At 45.7% G+C, this 14486-nt stretch overlaps 1 protein-coding gene across 3 annotated transcripts in view; it reads left to right on the plus strand.

Annotated features, from left to right (window-relative positions):
* The window catches only part of APLP1 (amyloid beta precursor like protein 1), a 53535-nt gene that overhangs the window by 18151 nt on the left and 20898 nt on the right, over positions 1-14486 (plus strand). For all 3 annotated transcript variants that reach the window (XM_053398378.1, XM_053398379.1, XM_053398380.1), the window contains exons 7-12: positions 130-260; positions 982-1056; positions 2009-2167; positions 8352-8480; positions 8617-8716; positions 10720-10866. In XM_053398378.1, coding sequence (XP_053254353.1) covers positions 130-260; positions 982-1056; positions 2009-2167; positions 8352-8480; positions 8617-8716; positions 10720-10866 — 741 coding nt within the window. The remainder of the gene's footprint in view (positions 1-129; positions 261-981; positions 1057-2008; positions 2168-8351; positions 8481-8616; positions 8717-10719; positions 10867-14486) is intronic.

Raw genomic sequence — 14486 nt, forward strand, 5'->3', positions numbered from 1 at the left:
CCATCACGCTGGGGCTGATGGGAGCTGGAGAAGGGTGTGTATTGATGCCTCGCCTGAGTGGGGAGCCCCCTGTCCCCCTGGGAGGGCCGAGGCATGGTGCCTTGTGTAATGCACTTCCTGTGTTTGCAGTGGCCCCCACCCCTCGCCCCACCGACGGAGTGGACGTTTATTTCGAAATGCCCGGAGATGGGAACGAACACGCCAACTTCCTGCGTGCCAAGATGGACTTGGAGGAACGGCGCATGAGACAGATCAATGAGGTGATTGGGGCGTGCAGCTCTAGAGCAACTGTCACCCCAATTGAGGGGTGTCCTTGGTGAAACACACTTCCCTTTGCTTAAATTGTGAACGTCTTCAATGCATCGGTAGCCTGTTTCACAATTTAGAAGGCACAATTTGTCCTCGTCGCATAAGATGATAAATTTGCATGTGTGGATTTGATCACAATCGCTCAGAGGCACATCTTGCTGAATAGGCTTTGATGTTGTAAATTTTCCCCATGAATAAGACAAACCAATTGTTAACACAATGCCTGTCATGTAGGCCAGCTTTACGAGTGAAGATGAGCTGATTGTTTTGTTTTGGCTGCTGAGCGGATCGGAGAGAGTCTGTGGCAGGGGCTCCAAACGGTCACCTGGGACACCTGCCCATAATTCCATCTCTAAATGTTGAATTTACTCTATACCAGGGATGTCCAACCGGTCGATCTCTATTACCGGTTGATCGTGGAATGTCCCTGGTCGATCCCGGTCCCTGAGTCACCCCCCCAAAAAAAAACTTCTTGGAAGTTGGGCGTTCCTGCTCTATACAAAACAGCAATATCCAATATATAAAATGCATTCCTTCAAGGCTGAGAAGCGATACTGGAGAGGGAGGGTGAAAGGAAACTGCATCATGGGGCCAGGCTTTGTGCCAGGAAGAGATGTGGGCCTTTTTGTGGGAGCATCATCCGCACCTCATTGCTTCGTTTCAATTCAACAGGTGATGAAGGAGTGGGCCGAGGCAGACAACCAAGCAAAAAACCTGCCCAAGACGGATCGTCAGGCACTCAATGAGGTGAGGACTAGAGAAGGATTGTATTGAGATCAGCTCTGGAGACGCTTTGCCAGTAAAATCAAATCACGTTAGTAAGGACCTTTTCAGTGATGGCCCCACAGCTATGGAACACTTTACCTACCAAAGTGTGAATGGAGCTTTTGATTGAGACTTTTTAATGGACTTTTTTTATAAAAAAAAAACCACCTATTCCAGCTTACTTTTTCCTAGGTGTTTTTATTTAATGATGGTGCTGGTTTGGAAATTGTTTTACATCTTGGACCGATTGTTTCTATACTTTTAAATGCTTTGGGGGGGGGGCTATTTTTCATGCCAGTATTAAAAATGTCAGCTGTGCTGGGAATTTGTTGGAACAGTAGTATACAAATTCCCAAAATAAATTAAAACACGTTTAAAATAACACATTTTTAAGTTTCTTTCGTTGCTACTTTTGGCTCCTTTTGTAATTTTTCCATTTTTGAATGCTGGCTTTGGAATGTCTATATATATATATATTTGAAATGGCGTCATTTATCTCCCCCATTCCCAAACTGCTATTTTGTGGGAAAAAGCATATGAATTAACTTCATGTTTTGTCTGTTTAGATGTATTTACTGGGGCTTCCATCAGTCCAACGCCTCCTATAACCTCTCCAAAAACCCCACACTCACCTGTGGGGAATCTTTTTTGCTTCTGCCCCCACCCCATGAGCCAATTCTAACTGGTGGGCATAGCTACCCACATGTCAATCGCATCACGCAATTGTTATTTCACATGATTGACAGGCAGCTTGCTCCTCCCACCCTCCCAAAACTCAACATCAGGTGTTAAAGGGGGCATCTGGGAGGGCTTGCACATCTGCTTAACTTCAGCGGTGCTGTGCAGCACCAGACGCTCCCAGTCCATCACCCTTTGGCCCCAGCAGATACATTTAACTTCATGACCATCTCGCCTTTTCTCTTGGCTGACCCAGCATTTCCAGTCCATCCTTCAGACGCTGGAGGAGCAGGTGTCTCGAGAGCGACAGCGGCTGGTCGAAACTCATTTGGCCCGTGTGGTGGCCCTGCTCAACGATAATCGCCGGGCGGCACTAGAGAGCTACCTGACTGCTGTGCAGACTGATAATCCCCAGGTAAGGAAAAGCATATAGAGGAGGGAGCGGATGAGTTGGGTGGGAAGCTGCTCAGACATGCTGTTCTGTACTTTTTACCTTTACCTTTACCTTTACCTGTACCTTTACCTGGTTGGATGCCATTGCCTCCCTCGAATGGCACCACTCTTTGGGCTTTATGCGTCTTTTTGGTTTTGTTAAATTAGTGTGTGTTTTTTTCGTTTTCATTCTTTTATTTATATTTTATACATTTATTTACATTTTATACATTCTTTTTTATAAAAAAATTTTTTTGACAAAGTCATAATCATAAATAAATAAGAAAAAAAATGTGCACCCCACCACCAAGACCATTCCATTGTAACTATTCAACCTCCCAGAATGTCAACACCTCTTGCGATGGTTTAACCCCTTTCCCTTTTAACAGTACAAATTCTACAAACACCCTCCGTATCTCCTCAAAATTATTTCTCCCGTGTATTCCCCGTCTTACCTTAATGGCACATTTTAATTTATCGTTAATAGCTATACCCCACACCTCTTTATTACCATTCTTCCATTTTATATTCTGCTTGCCCCTTCCACTTCCTGACTATAATAATTCGTGCAGCTGTCAATGAATTTGTGAGCAAGTCCTTCATAGCCTGTGAACCTTCCACCGTTAAATTAGTTTTTAACAATAAGATAATTGTTGCTTTCATTTGTAAGCCACTTTAAGCAGCTCCCTTTTGTAGGGGAAAGTATGAGGGGTTTTTTTTAAAAAAAATGCATTAACTTGTCCTTTTCTAGTTCAAATTCTTTCTTCTCCCCCATTGTTACCACTCCCTCTATTAAAGATCTTTTTGTTTTTCCTTGGATACCTTATTACCCAGACTCCCTTGCACTTTGCACTGACTACAAATCTGGGCATGTTAATATACAGGACACATTTGTCCAAAACGTGCCCAATCTCATGTAGATGCACATGAATGCTTCACATTGCACATGGATGTGCCACTCTATGTATGTGTTACCCCCATCACCTGTAAGAATCAGGCTTTATAATTCAAGTTCTCTGTGTACTCGGACTCTGTGAACTCCAGTGTGGAATCTGGTACTGGGGAAGAATCCTGCACATACACAGAGCAGCAAAGCGGCTAAAGTTTTAGGCAGCAATCTTAGACATATTTTAAAAGAGAGTAAGATCTATTGAACGCTTTGGGACTTAACATCAAGCAAACGTGCCTAGAATTTCTCTGTTTAGCCCAAGACATCCAGTTCAACTCTCCACGCAGCCATAAATCTCACTGGATGGCTTTGAGCCTTTATTCATTGTGTCTCAGCCTCAGCTCTACCTCACAGGATTGTTGTGAGAATAACATGGGGAAAGGGGACCGTGTTTGCTGTCCTGAGCTCCTTGGAGCAAGGGCTGAGCAAAAAATGAAATGAAAGATGTGGGTTCGGGTCAGTTTCTGGTAGAACTCCTGAGAATCTCTGATTTTGAGCAAGAAAGCATTTTTTTCCCCTACCCAACAAAGGCTGAGAATATGAGTTTTTGAAACCCGTATGGGCAATGCAAAGTTAAATTTCTGAAACCAGAATTCCAGTGAGCTAAAAATTATTGCTGTTTGCTACATGACTTTTGGACTTCCTGTAATCAAAAAATAAGCAAAAGGGAGGAAGGTACAAGAGATCTCCCCTCTCCACTCCCTTTATCTTTCTGTTGTCTTTCCTTGCAAGCTCCTTTCCTGTTTATCTCCTTTGTCTCCTCTGTGCTTTCTGCTGCTTCTTATGCCTGGTACAGCCTCTTCCCTGTTATTCATCAAGCTGTTTCAGGGCCAGCTTAACTGAAGGCAAACGTAGTGGCAGCCTGGGGTGCTGGGAGACCAGGGGTGTCTTCCTCAGCAGCCCCCAAGAGAAAAAAAATCTCTGCTAACCTGCAGTTTTGGGAAGGCAGCACAGAGGCAGCTTAACCACTCCTTGGCATGGCTGATATCCCTTCGTTCCAGAAAAGAGGATCAGGGGCCTTTTGCTGCCTATTCCAGGGCACATTTTCAAAGACATTAAAGATTAGAGTAAGGAAACAATTTTCTGTTCAGATTTTGGTCACCTGATGTGCTGAGCAGCAGAGCAAGAGCGCTGGGGCAGAATTAGAACTCACAACAAACTTTGGGACAGCATGGAGGGCAGGCTGAGAACGGACGGAGGCTGGCAGGATGTACTGAGCCAGAATATGCTGCCCTAGATTGCACTGTTACCTTCCCTGTCCTGGACTCCTTGGGAAGGAAGGGCAGGATATAAATCCAATTAATAATGATGATAATGGCAATAATTGTCCAGAGCGCCAAGCCCTTTGGTCAGAGGACTGTGTCGCTCCCGTGGCCTCCGCAACAGGCCTCTAGTTGTGAATGGAGAACAGTAGCAAGCTCGTTGTCGAGTGTCATGAATGCACAATAAAGCAACTGTTTGTTTATTGCATTTGCTCCGCGGGGAAAGAGATGGAAACGAAGGTTGATCTGGCAGGATAACAGACAAGCAAAGCCTGCCTGAACATTTTGAGAGGGCGGGTGAGGGGGGTTAGAACGGTTAGCCTGGAATACCCTCTGGAGCGTGCAGGTGCCGAGAAGAGAAAGATGCTCGTCCCTGTCATCCTGTGTCTTGTAATATGAACAGTGCGAGGCGAATGTGTTCCAAGCAATACAGATCAAAACCATGCAAAGTGAAGGGCTGGGTATTGTGCGCCTCCTTTGGGTGCTTGGAAATGGACAGGATACAAGCAGGAAGGGGAAGCAGGATGCAGAAAAGTTGCACAGAAGCTGTCGTAGAACTGTCGGGTTGGAAGGGACCACTAGGGTCATTTGGTCCATAATAATAATAATAATAATTAATAATAATAATTTAACCCATGGGACGCGGGTGGCGCTGTGGGTTAAACCACAGAGCCTAGCGCTTGCCGATCAGAAGGTTGGCGGTTTGAATCCCCGCAACGGGGTGAGCTCCCGTTGCTTGGTCCCTGCTCCTGCCAACCTAGCAGTTCGAAAGCACAAAGTGCAAGTAGATAAATAGGTACTGCTCTGGCGGGAAGGTAAACGGCATTTCTGTGTGCTGCTCTGGTTCGCCAGAAGCTGCTTACTCATGCTGGCCACATGACCCGGAAGCTGTCTGCAGATAAACGCCAGCTCCCTCGGCCAGTAAAGCGAGATGAGCGCCGCAACCCCAGAATCGTTCACGACTGGACCTAATGGTTAGGGGTCCCTTTACCTTTACCCCACCCATCGGCTGGGTTTCCCCAGTCACTCTGGGCAGCTTCCAACAGAACACTAAAATACAATAACCTATTAAACATTAAAAGCTTCCCTAAACAGGACTGCCTTCAGATCCCCCTGCAATGCAGAATATCTTTTGCCCAACGCGGGGCTTGAACCCACGACCATGGGTTTAAGAGTCTCCTGCTCTGCCAACTCAGCTATTCTGGCTGGTTACGTTAGAGATGTTGTTGATAGCATGCTTGGAAGTGGACACATCTAACATCAGAAGGCGAGCCAGCTGAATCAGGCCGATAGCTCATCTAGTCTTGCATCCTGTTCCCATGTATCTGTGGGAAGCCTGCATATGAGCAGAGCATTCTGCCTCTGACAGTGGAGACCAAACATAGCAATCGTGGCTGATGGAATATGCGCAGCTTGCGGACTTGTTATTGTTTAGTCGTTTAGTTATGTCCAGCTGTTCATGACCCCATGGACCAGAGCACGCCAGGCACTCCTGTCTTCCACTGCCTCCCAAAGTATGGTCAAACTCATGTTAGTAGCTTCAAGAACACTGTCCAACCATCTCATCCTCTGTCGTCCCCTTCTCCTTGTGCCCTCAATCTTTCCCAGGGTATTTTCCAAGGAGTCTTCTCATGAGGTGGCCAAAGTATTGGAGCCTCAGCTTCAGGATCTGTCCTTCCAGTGAGCACTCAGGGCTGATTTCCTTAAGAATGGAGAGGTTTGATCTTCTTGCAGTCCATGGGACTCTCAAGAGTCTCCTCCAGCACCATAATTCAAAAGCATCAATTGTTCGGCGATCAGCCTTCTTTATGGTCCAGCTCTCACTTCCATTCATCACTACTGGGAAAACCATAGCTTTAACTATACGGATCTTTGTCGGCAAGGTGATATCTCTGCTTTTTAAGATGCTGTCTAGGTTTGTCATCACTTTTCTCCTGAGAAGCAGGTGTCTTTTAATTTTGTGACTGCTGTCACCATCTGCAGTGATCATGGAGCCCAAGAAAGTAAAATCTCTCACTGCCTCCATTTCTTCCCCTTCTATTTGCCAGGAGGTGATGGGACCAGTCGCCATGATCTTAGTCTTTTTGATGTTGAGCTTCTGTAGAATAAGAGAACAAGATGAACATACATTTAGAGAAGATTGGAAAATGTTTATTGAATATATGGGGGGAAGTTGTGTATATTTGAAAACATGGGCAGCATTAAGATAAATTCAGCAGTGTAAAGAAGTTTTGATGGATGTAATAATGGAATACTGAATGGGTTAGTTTATATAAAATAAGCAGGGATTTATGTTCTGCAAAATGAACCATGGAAAGAGAAGAAGGGAAGTCATTGATATTTTAAGGTTGTTTAAATGAATATTCTAAAATGTAAAACAGAAAATTTAATAAAAATTATTTTTTAAAAAGGGAGAGGGTTAGCCAGTGGTCATAGAAATGTAGGAAGTGGCCTTATACTGAGTCAACCAGACTAGATCAAAAGCTGGCAGTGGCTCTCCAAGATTTTAAGCCGGAGACATTCCCAGCTTGAAGATGCTGGGAATTGAACTCAGAACCTTCTGCATGCAAAGCAGATGCTCTACCACTGAGCTATGTCCCCTCCACTCACTTATGTGTTTCTGTGAGCTCAGGCCATTGGTTGGTCTATCTCAGGGGTCAGCAAACTTTTTCCGCAGGGGGCCGGTCCACTGTCCCTCAGACCTTGGGGGGGCTGGATTATATTGGGGGGGCAATCCCCCCAACTCTCCCCTCCCTTCTCCACAGCACCGGACGAGCCCCAGTGGCTGCTTACCTGTGCCTTGCGAGCGGCAGAGGCTGGCAGCGGCGGAGGAACAATGAGCGGCGCGAAAGGGCTGGCTCCAGAGAGGGACTGCTTAAAATGGCGCTCAGCCGACCGCAGCTCAACAAAGCCTGGCCCCCTTCCTCCTCTAGGCAGGGCAAGGAAAAGCCAGGAGGAGGGAGGGAGGAGGTGCCACCACAGTGTGTGTGAGGGGGGGATGGCGCAGCCTAAATGATCAGAATCCCCACGCCGATCCATGCGCCAATTCCTGGAGCGTCCACAGCCTGAATCCAGAAGGCAATTGGGCCGGCGCCGGCTCCTGGACCTTAGTGTGCCTACCCATGGTCTACCTCAATAATGCCCACACTGGCTGGCAGTGGCTCTATAAGGTTTGAGGCAGAGAGTTTTTTCCCCAGCCCTACATGGAGATGCTGGGGATTGAATTTGGGACCTTCTGCAGTTTTCTATTGGGAATAGTACCAGGAAGTCTAAAGGAAGAAGACAAGACATTATATTTGTATGCAACAGTAGCCGCAAGGCTATTGATTGCGAAAAATTGGAAAAGTGGTATTATACCGACAAAAATAGAGTGGCTTGCCAAATTATTGGAGTACTACAATATATCCAAAACTATGGGAGAAATTGGAAGGATCTCAAAAGAGAAGATAGGCAGGGATTGGAGGGGGTTTAAAGGATACTTGCAAAACCATATTGAAAAATCAGAACTCCTATTAGAATAAACAAGTTCCGTTTTAAATACTGAAATTCTAAATAAGATGGATAACAATGTGTAATAGAAAAAGAAGCATGAAATTAGGTTAAAGGTGTGTGAAAGAAAGTAATAGAAGTGGAAAGAAATTGCAATTGAGTAGATTGGAAGTCTAACACAAAGGTGGGGTGAGGGGTGGTGGATGGTGATGGGAAAAGGAATTATTTGTGGGATTGAGTTTAGGTACGGTTGAACATTTTTAAGGACTGTATGAAATGTATGTTTGTATGCTTGTATATTCGCAATATGTGTGTATTAATGCTGAATTATTTTAACAATAAAAACTTTTCCAAAAAAAAAAGAACTTGGGACCTTCTGCATGCAAGGCAAATGTTCTACCACTGAGCTTCACCTGCACCTGCCTAACTTGTTTTGTTTTTTCTTTTGTCCCCTCCCTTTGACCCAGCCGGACCGCGTCCTGTTAGCCCTGAAGAGATACGTGCGTGCAGAACAGAAGGACCAGCGCCACACCCTCCGACATTACCAGCACGTGGCAGCTGCTGATCCGGAGAAGGCTGAGCAAATGAAGTTCCAGGTCTGGTTTCCATCCTTCCTCTTCTTCTTTCTCTTCCTACCCACCCGCCCTCCAGGTGCCCCTGTCTGGGGTCCCTGCACTCACACCTTCTTAGAGGAGGGGAGCAATAATAAACCTGGGCTGCTGTCGTCTCCAGGTCTATACCCACCTGCATGTCATTGAAGAACGGATGAACCAGAGTCTGGCGCTGCTCTACAAGAACCCTCAGCTTGCCCAAGAGCTTCGAGGAGACATTGGTAGGTCTAGATGAGATGGAGCCAAAGGCCTGACCTGGTAGGAGAGGGTTTCCTAGAGATTGCCTTCAGGGGGATGTTGTGGAGCTCCTCCTCTCCTTATCCCAGCTGCCCATATCGTAAGATCTTTAGATGAGGCGTTTATGCCCAGCCAGCTGTCCTATGAAGTTCAGACCCTTCTTTCTGATGGCACCATATCTGTGGAGGTGAAGGGCCATGGCTCAGCGGTAGGGCATCTGCTTTGCACCCAGAAGGTCCCAGGTTCAGCCCCCTGACATCTGCAGGCAAATGCTTCATCTCTGAAATGCTGCAAAAACACTGCCTGTCAGTGTCCGGCTTCAGGGACTCGTCTTCTCCCCCCCCCCCTTTGGCAGTAGATAAGTAGAACAAGTGAAAGGAGTCACTTACCAGTTAGAGATTTTAATGAGCACAGCGAGAGAACAAAGAATCCATTCCTAGGAATGAAGGTGCTCCCAATTAAGGGTTCCACCCGCTTCCCCCCTAGTCACCCACATCAGTTCCGCGTCTTGCAACCTCATATTGCAACCACTGTGCTTTCTGTGCTGCCACCTTCTCTGCTCTCCTTGACCTTGGGCTGAGCGGATGGATGCTTTCCAGCGAGAGCAAGTCTGTTAACTCTCTCCCAGTTCTTCTTCTCCTAGCTGTTCACCACCCAGTTTTTCCCAGCTTCTGTCCTCTGAACTATGTCCCTCTGCAAACCACTGTTCCAAATCTATACTGTCCCACTGCTCCTGGGAAGATTCAGGGTCCTGATCAGGGGCGGGGGAGGCTCCCACCATTATTCCTCAGTGCAGCTCTCCTCAGCACGGTCCCTGACAATCAGTAGGCAATACTGAACTCAATGGACTCAGTAAAAGGCAATTTCCCATATGCCTATTTTGGAGAAGGGCCAAATCCCCATAGAAGAAGATCTGCATTGTGTGTGGAAGGTCCCAGGGTTGGGCCTTATGTCTCCGGGTAGAGCAGGCAATGTCCTCAGTCCAAAACCCTCGGGAGCTGCTTCCAGTTAGCAGAGACAATATTGAATTAGGTGGCCTAATGGTCCAACTCAGTTTAAGGCAGCTGTCTTTATAGTCTTAATGCCCTCCCTTAAGAGGTAAAAACTGCCAGCAGTGTTATAATCATTTCTATGTCAGATCAAAACTCCTTCATTTGCCTGGGCTGTTTCAAAAAGTCCCAAGTTTTAGGAATTTTATTAGTAGGCAGCCTGTTCTGCTTGCTTGTTTAACACCTTTATCTTTGGTTGTTATGTATGCTGATGTGCTTCTTAATTGTACGGCATTCATTTTTATTTATATTTGTTTTTGTATACCATCCCGGTGTCTCTGTAGATGAAGGGTGGTCTAAATGCATTTTTTTAAAAGAAGGGAAATTCTGCAAAATGCTGAATGTCCTCTTTGAGTGAGGGGTTAGATTTGCCAAGCAAGCACAGAGAGGATCCCATAAGGATGGCTGATAATAATAATAATAATAATGATGATGAGGATGATGTTGATGATGATGATGATGATGATGATGTTTGGGGGAAACGGTTGCAGCACACATAATTGCGGGAGGGTAGGAGTGGGGTGGCGCTGTGGGTAAAAGCCTCAGCGCCTAGGGCTTGCCGATCGAAAGGTCGGCGGTTCGAATCCCCGCGACGGGGTGCGCTCCCATTGTTCGGTCCCAGCACCTGCCAACCTAGCAGTTCGAAAGCAGCCCCGGGTGCAAGTAGATAAATAGGGACCGCTTACTAGCGGGAAGGTAAACGGCGTTTCCATGTGCGGCTCTGGCTCGCCAGAGCAGCGATGTCACGCTGGCCACGTGACCCGGAAGTGTCTCCGGACAGCGCTGGCCCTTGGCCTCTTAAGTGAGATGGGCGCACAACCCCAGAGTCTGTCAAGACTGGCCCGTACGGGCAGGGGTACCTTTACCTTTACCTAGGAGTGGAGTCGGCTGACGTTCAGGGCAGCTCTCTGACCCCTTTCTCTGTAATGCTCTCCTAGAGGAGCTGCTGCGCTCAGAACGGGTGACCACCAACGACCTGCTCACCACCTCCATCTCAGAGACACGCACCACTGAGGAATTCCTGCCCATGGACAGTAGCGAGGACTTGGTTTCTGAGAGCCATTCGTACCCACGTGATGGAGAAGGTGAGTTCAGGATGCCTTTGAAAGAGATGATGCTTTGCTTAGCAAAGGTGACCAGCACACTCCTCAAGTCATGACTGTCCCTGGAGCATCATAGTGGCCCAGTACAAAAGGAGCCGGTTCACAGGAGATCTTGTTTTTATTTTAAAATATGTTTAGGGTACTTAATATTCAGAGAATTGCAAAACAGTTCACACCATAAAGATACGCATTCATAACATTTGGGGGGGAAATGATACAGGCATATAGGGTTGAAGAATCCAGCATGAATCATCAGGAACTGCCTGAACGACGGGCAGGGATGGAGGAGAAACTTGGTTTTGTTTGAGTTTTAATGTGAACCTGCCCAATTTGGATTTTTCAAAACATAGCTTTCCTTAGAAATTCTCACTTCTAATTTTGTCACTTCAATTCGGCTTGTTTGTTTCCTCTTGTGAGTGAAATCGGTAGGACTTGCTTTTTGGTACATAGATATTTGGGGAAGACATATCCGCTGGGGAAACTAAGGTGCTTCTAGGCTGTCGCTATTTGCAGGTGTGATTCAGTCACTTCCGAACAAATTCAGGTTGTATGATAATAGTTGATTAGGAAGCCTTAATCTTGCTTCTCCCCCCAAAAAGCCAGATTTCTTGCAGTAAGGAAAGTGACAGTGAAATGCACCTGGAATTGTGGGTTGCTAATTCCTTTATGCAATGTCATCTAACCTCCCTGTGATCCAATCAGAACAAATATTCAGTAGACAGCATCTAATCTTTCTAGAAAGAAATCACAATGGTTGCTCAACAAAGCCTTTTCTAGACCTGGCTCTGTTGACACCAGGACTAGATTTCTTGGCTCTGTTTTCAATTTAGCCAAATTCTCACTTATTTTTGTATTATATTTTAAGTTGCTTTGATTTTCTTTCCTTTCTTAAAAAAAAACAAACCACAACTATAAAGTGCAATAAACCAATCATTACGAGTACACGAAAACCAGGCTGTCTGGAGAGGCATACAGGTTTGAAAATAAGAGCGATAGAGATGAACCCAGCGAAAAGAATGCAGCCACAGAGAAGAGAAATAATGAGGGAAGCCACCAAAGCAAACAGCAGCAGTCTGGAGACAGAAAAGAACAGATAGCAGACACATTCCAGATGTAAAAATGGCTGGCTTGGTGACTGATTGTATCTGAGGATCAAAGGATAATGAGGAGTGCCGAGATTGCATGCTTGGGCAGAAGGATGGATGGTGAGATGATCAAAGTCCACAGAGATGCAGACTGTGAAAGAAACGAAGAAAGAAAATATCTTAAATTTGATGGGGAAAGGCCATATCTCAGTAGTTCCCTGGTGTGTCTGGTTAAAAAGGATCTAAGAGCCGATGGTGGGACAAACCTTTGCTGGAGACATTGGAGAGCCACTCAGACAAGGCTGAGATAGATGAATAAATATTCTGACATGGATGAAAGCAGTTTCCTATGGGCTATTCTTAACCTTTATAAAACTCAAGTTTTAGACCCGGAATCATGCCCCATATGAATGGGTTGAGTGATACAGCCGAGTGAGAGATTTGTGGATGGGTTGTTGCTCATTATTTGACTCTTTCTGCAATTTGACTCTTTGGTTCCGTGCTCTCTTTCCATCATCTGACGCATTATCAGTATGGTCAGTTTTGCTTTGATGTTGATAATGACCATATTTGTTGAAATTCTATTTATCTCCCATTTTAAGGAGATCCGAAAAGACCTCTCCAAACAGGGCGAATGGGCATTAAAACAGCTCATGCAATTCAACGCAAGGAAGTGCAAAGCTCTGCACTTTGGGGGCAAAAAGCTGCATCTTCACGTCTATGTTTATGGGGTCTGAACTAGCTAGCGGTGACTGGCCGAGAAGGAGGTCTTGGGATTATTATGGCGGATAGCTCAATGAAAATGTCTGTCCAGTCTGCAGCAGCTGTGAAAAATGTGAATTCCATTTTGGTGACCATTAAGAATAAAATTAGGAAAGGAATCGAAAAGCAAAACTGCCAATATAATAATGTCATCGTAAAAAATCTATGGTGCGACCACATTTGGAATACTGTGTGCCGTTCTCGTTACCGTGCCTGAATACAATACAATATTGTAGAGCTGTAAAACATTGAAGAAAAGGCAATTAAAATGATCAAGGGGCTGGAGCAACACTCCTTTGAGAAAAGGTTACAGTGTTAGGAGCTTTTACTTTTGGGCGGGGTGGGAGAAAGTGAGCAAGGGAGAATATTATGTAACGAAAAAGGATAGAGAGATGTTTTCCACCCTCTTTCATAATTCTAGAAGCCGGGATCTTTCAATGAAGCTGAATGTTTGAAGATTCAAGACAGATACAAGAAAGTGCTTATTCACACAGCACATAGTTAATGGCCACAAGCCTGCGTGGATTTAAAAGAGGGTTAGGCAAATTCTTGGAAGACAGAGCTGTCAATGGCTACTAATCAATTTTATGGAGTTGTTATTAGTGTACAAAGCCCTGAACAGTCGGAACCCACACTCTTGAAAGAGTGCCTCCCCCAATACTTACAAGTCCTGCCTCTTCATCTTTGTGGGAGGGGCTCTGCTTGTGATTCCACCAATGGACATGGCCTTTGGCGTAGCAATGTGTGGCAGGGCCTTCTCTGTGGCTGCCCCTATTGCAAAATTGCCTCCTGATGGAGATCCAATTGAGCCCCACCCTGATTTCCGATGGGCAGCAGTTTAAGACCTATCTATTTGTTTGGGCCTTTGGTGTATAGTCAGATGGGAGGTTGAGTGTCCAGTTGTTTTCTTTCCGCTGTATTGCATCTAATGATTTAACCTTTCTGTGTTTATTGTTTGGATGCTGGTTTTATCTGTATGATTATTGTTAGACCGCCTGGGCTCCTTCTGGAAGCAGGGTGGGATATAAGAATAATAAAGAAGTGAAAATAATGGTGGCTGTGTACTACCTCCCAATATTGGAGGGGATATGCCTCTGAATACCAGTTACTGGGGGGCACAAGTGGATAGGTTGCTATTGGACTCGGGTTCGGCTTTCAGGCTTCCCGGAGGCATCTGATTGGCCACTGTGAGAACAGGATGCTGGACTGTTTAAGGATAACTCAGTTGGTTAGAGCATGGTGCTAATAACGTCAAGGTTGCAGGTTCAATACCTGCATGGGACAGCTGCATATTCCTGCATTGTATGGGGTTGGACTAGATGATCCTCGGGATCCCTTCCAACTCTACAATTATACGATTTTATGACTAGAAGGATCTTGTTCTCTTATGTTCACAAACCCAATCCTGATCAGGCCCTCCTACAACAACAATTTAAACCAGTGTTTCCCAAACTTAGGTCTCCAGTTGTTTTTGGACTACAGCTCCCATCATCCCCAGCTAGCAGGACCGATGGTCAGGGATTATGGGAAACGTGGTCCACAAAACAATACAGTGGTAAGACTCAGCACACTGAATGTGTTTCCTTGTTAATAGCATGGTCTAATTGGACCCTGTGAGAGTGCAGCATAACCAAAGCTGAGCTGGGATTTGAACTTGCATCTCAATGCCCAGTCTTAGACACGCAGCAGAATGAAGTGTTGGAATCGACTGCAGCGAGGCATCACGCCCTTTTGAGTGCTCCCCTATGTTAAAAG

This window comes from Podarcis raffonei, chromosome 8, assembly GCF_027172205.1.
Source record: "Podarcis raffonei isolate rPodRaf1 chromosome 8, rPodRaf1.pri, whole genome shotgun sequence".
Lineage (NCBI taxonomy): Eukaryota > Metazoa > Chordata > Lepidosauria > Squamata > Lacertidae > Podarcis > Podarcis raffonei.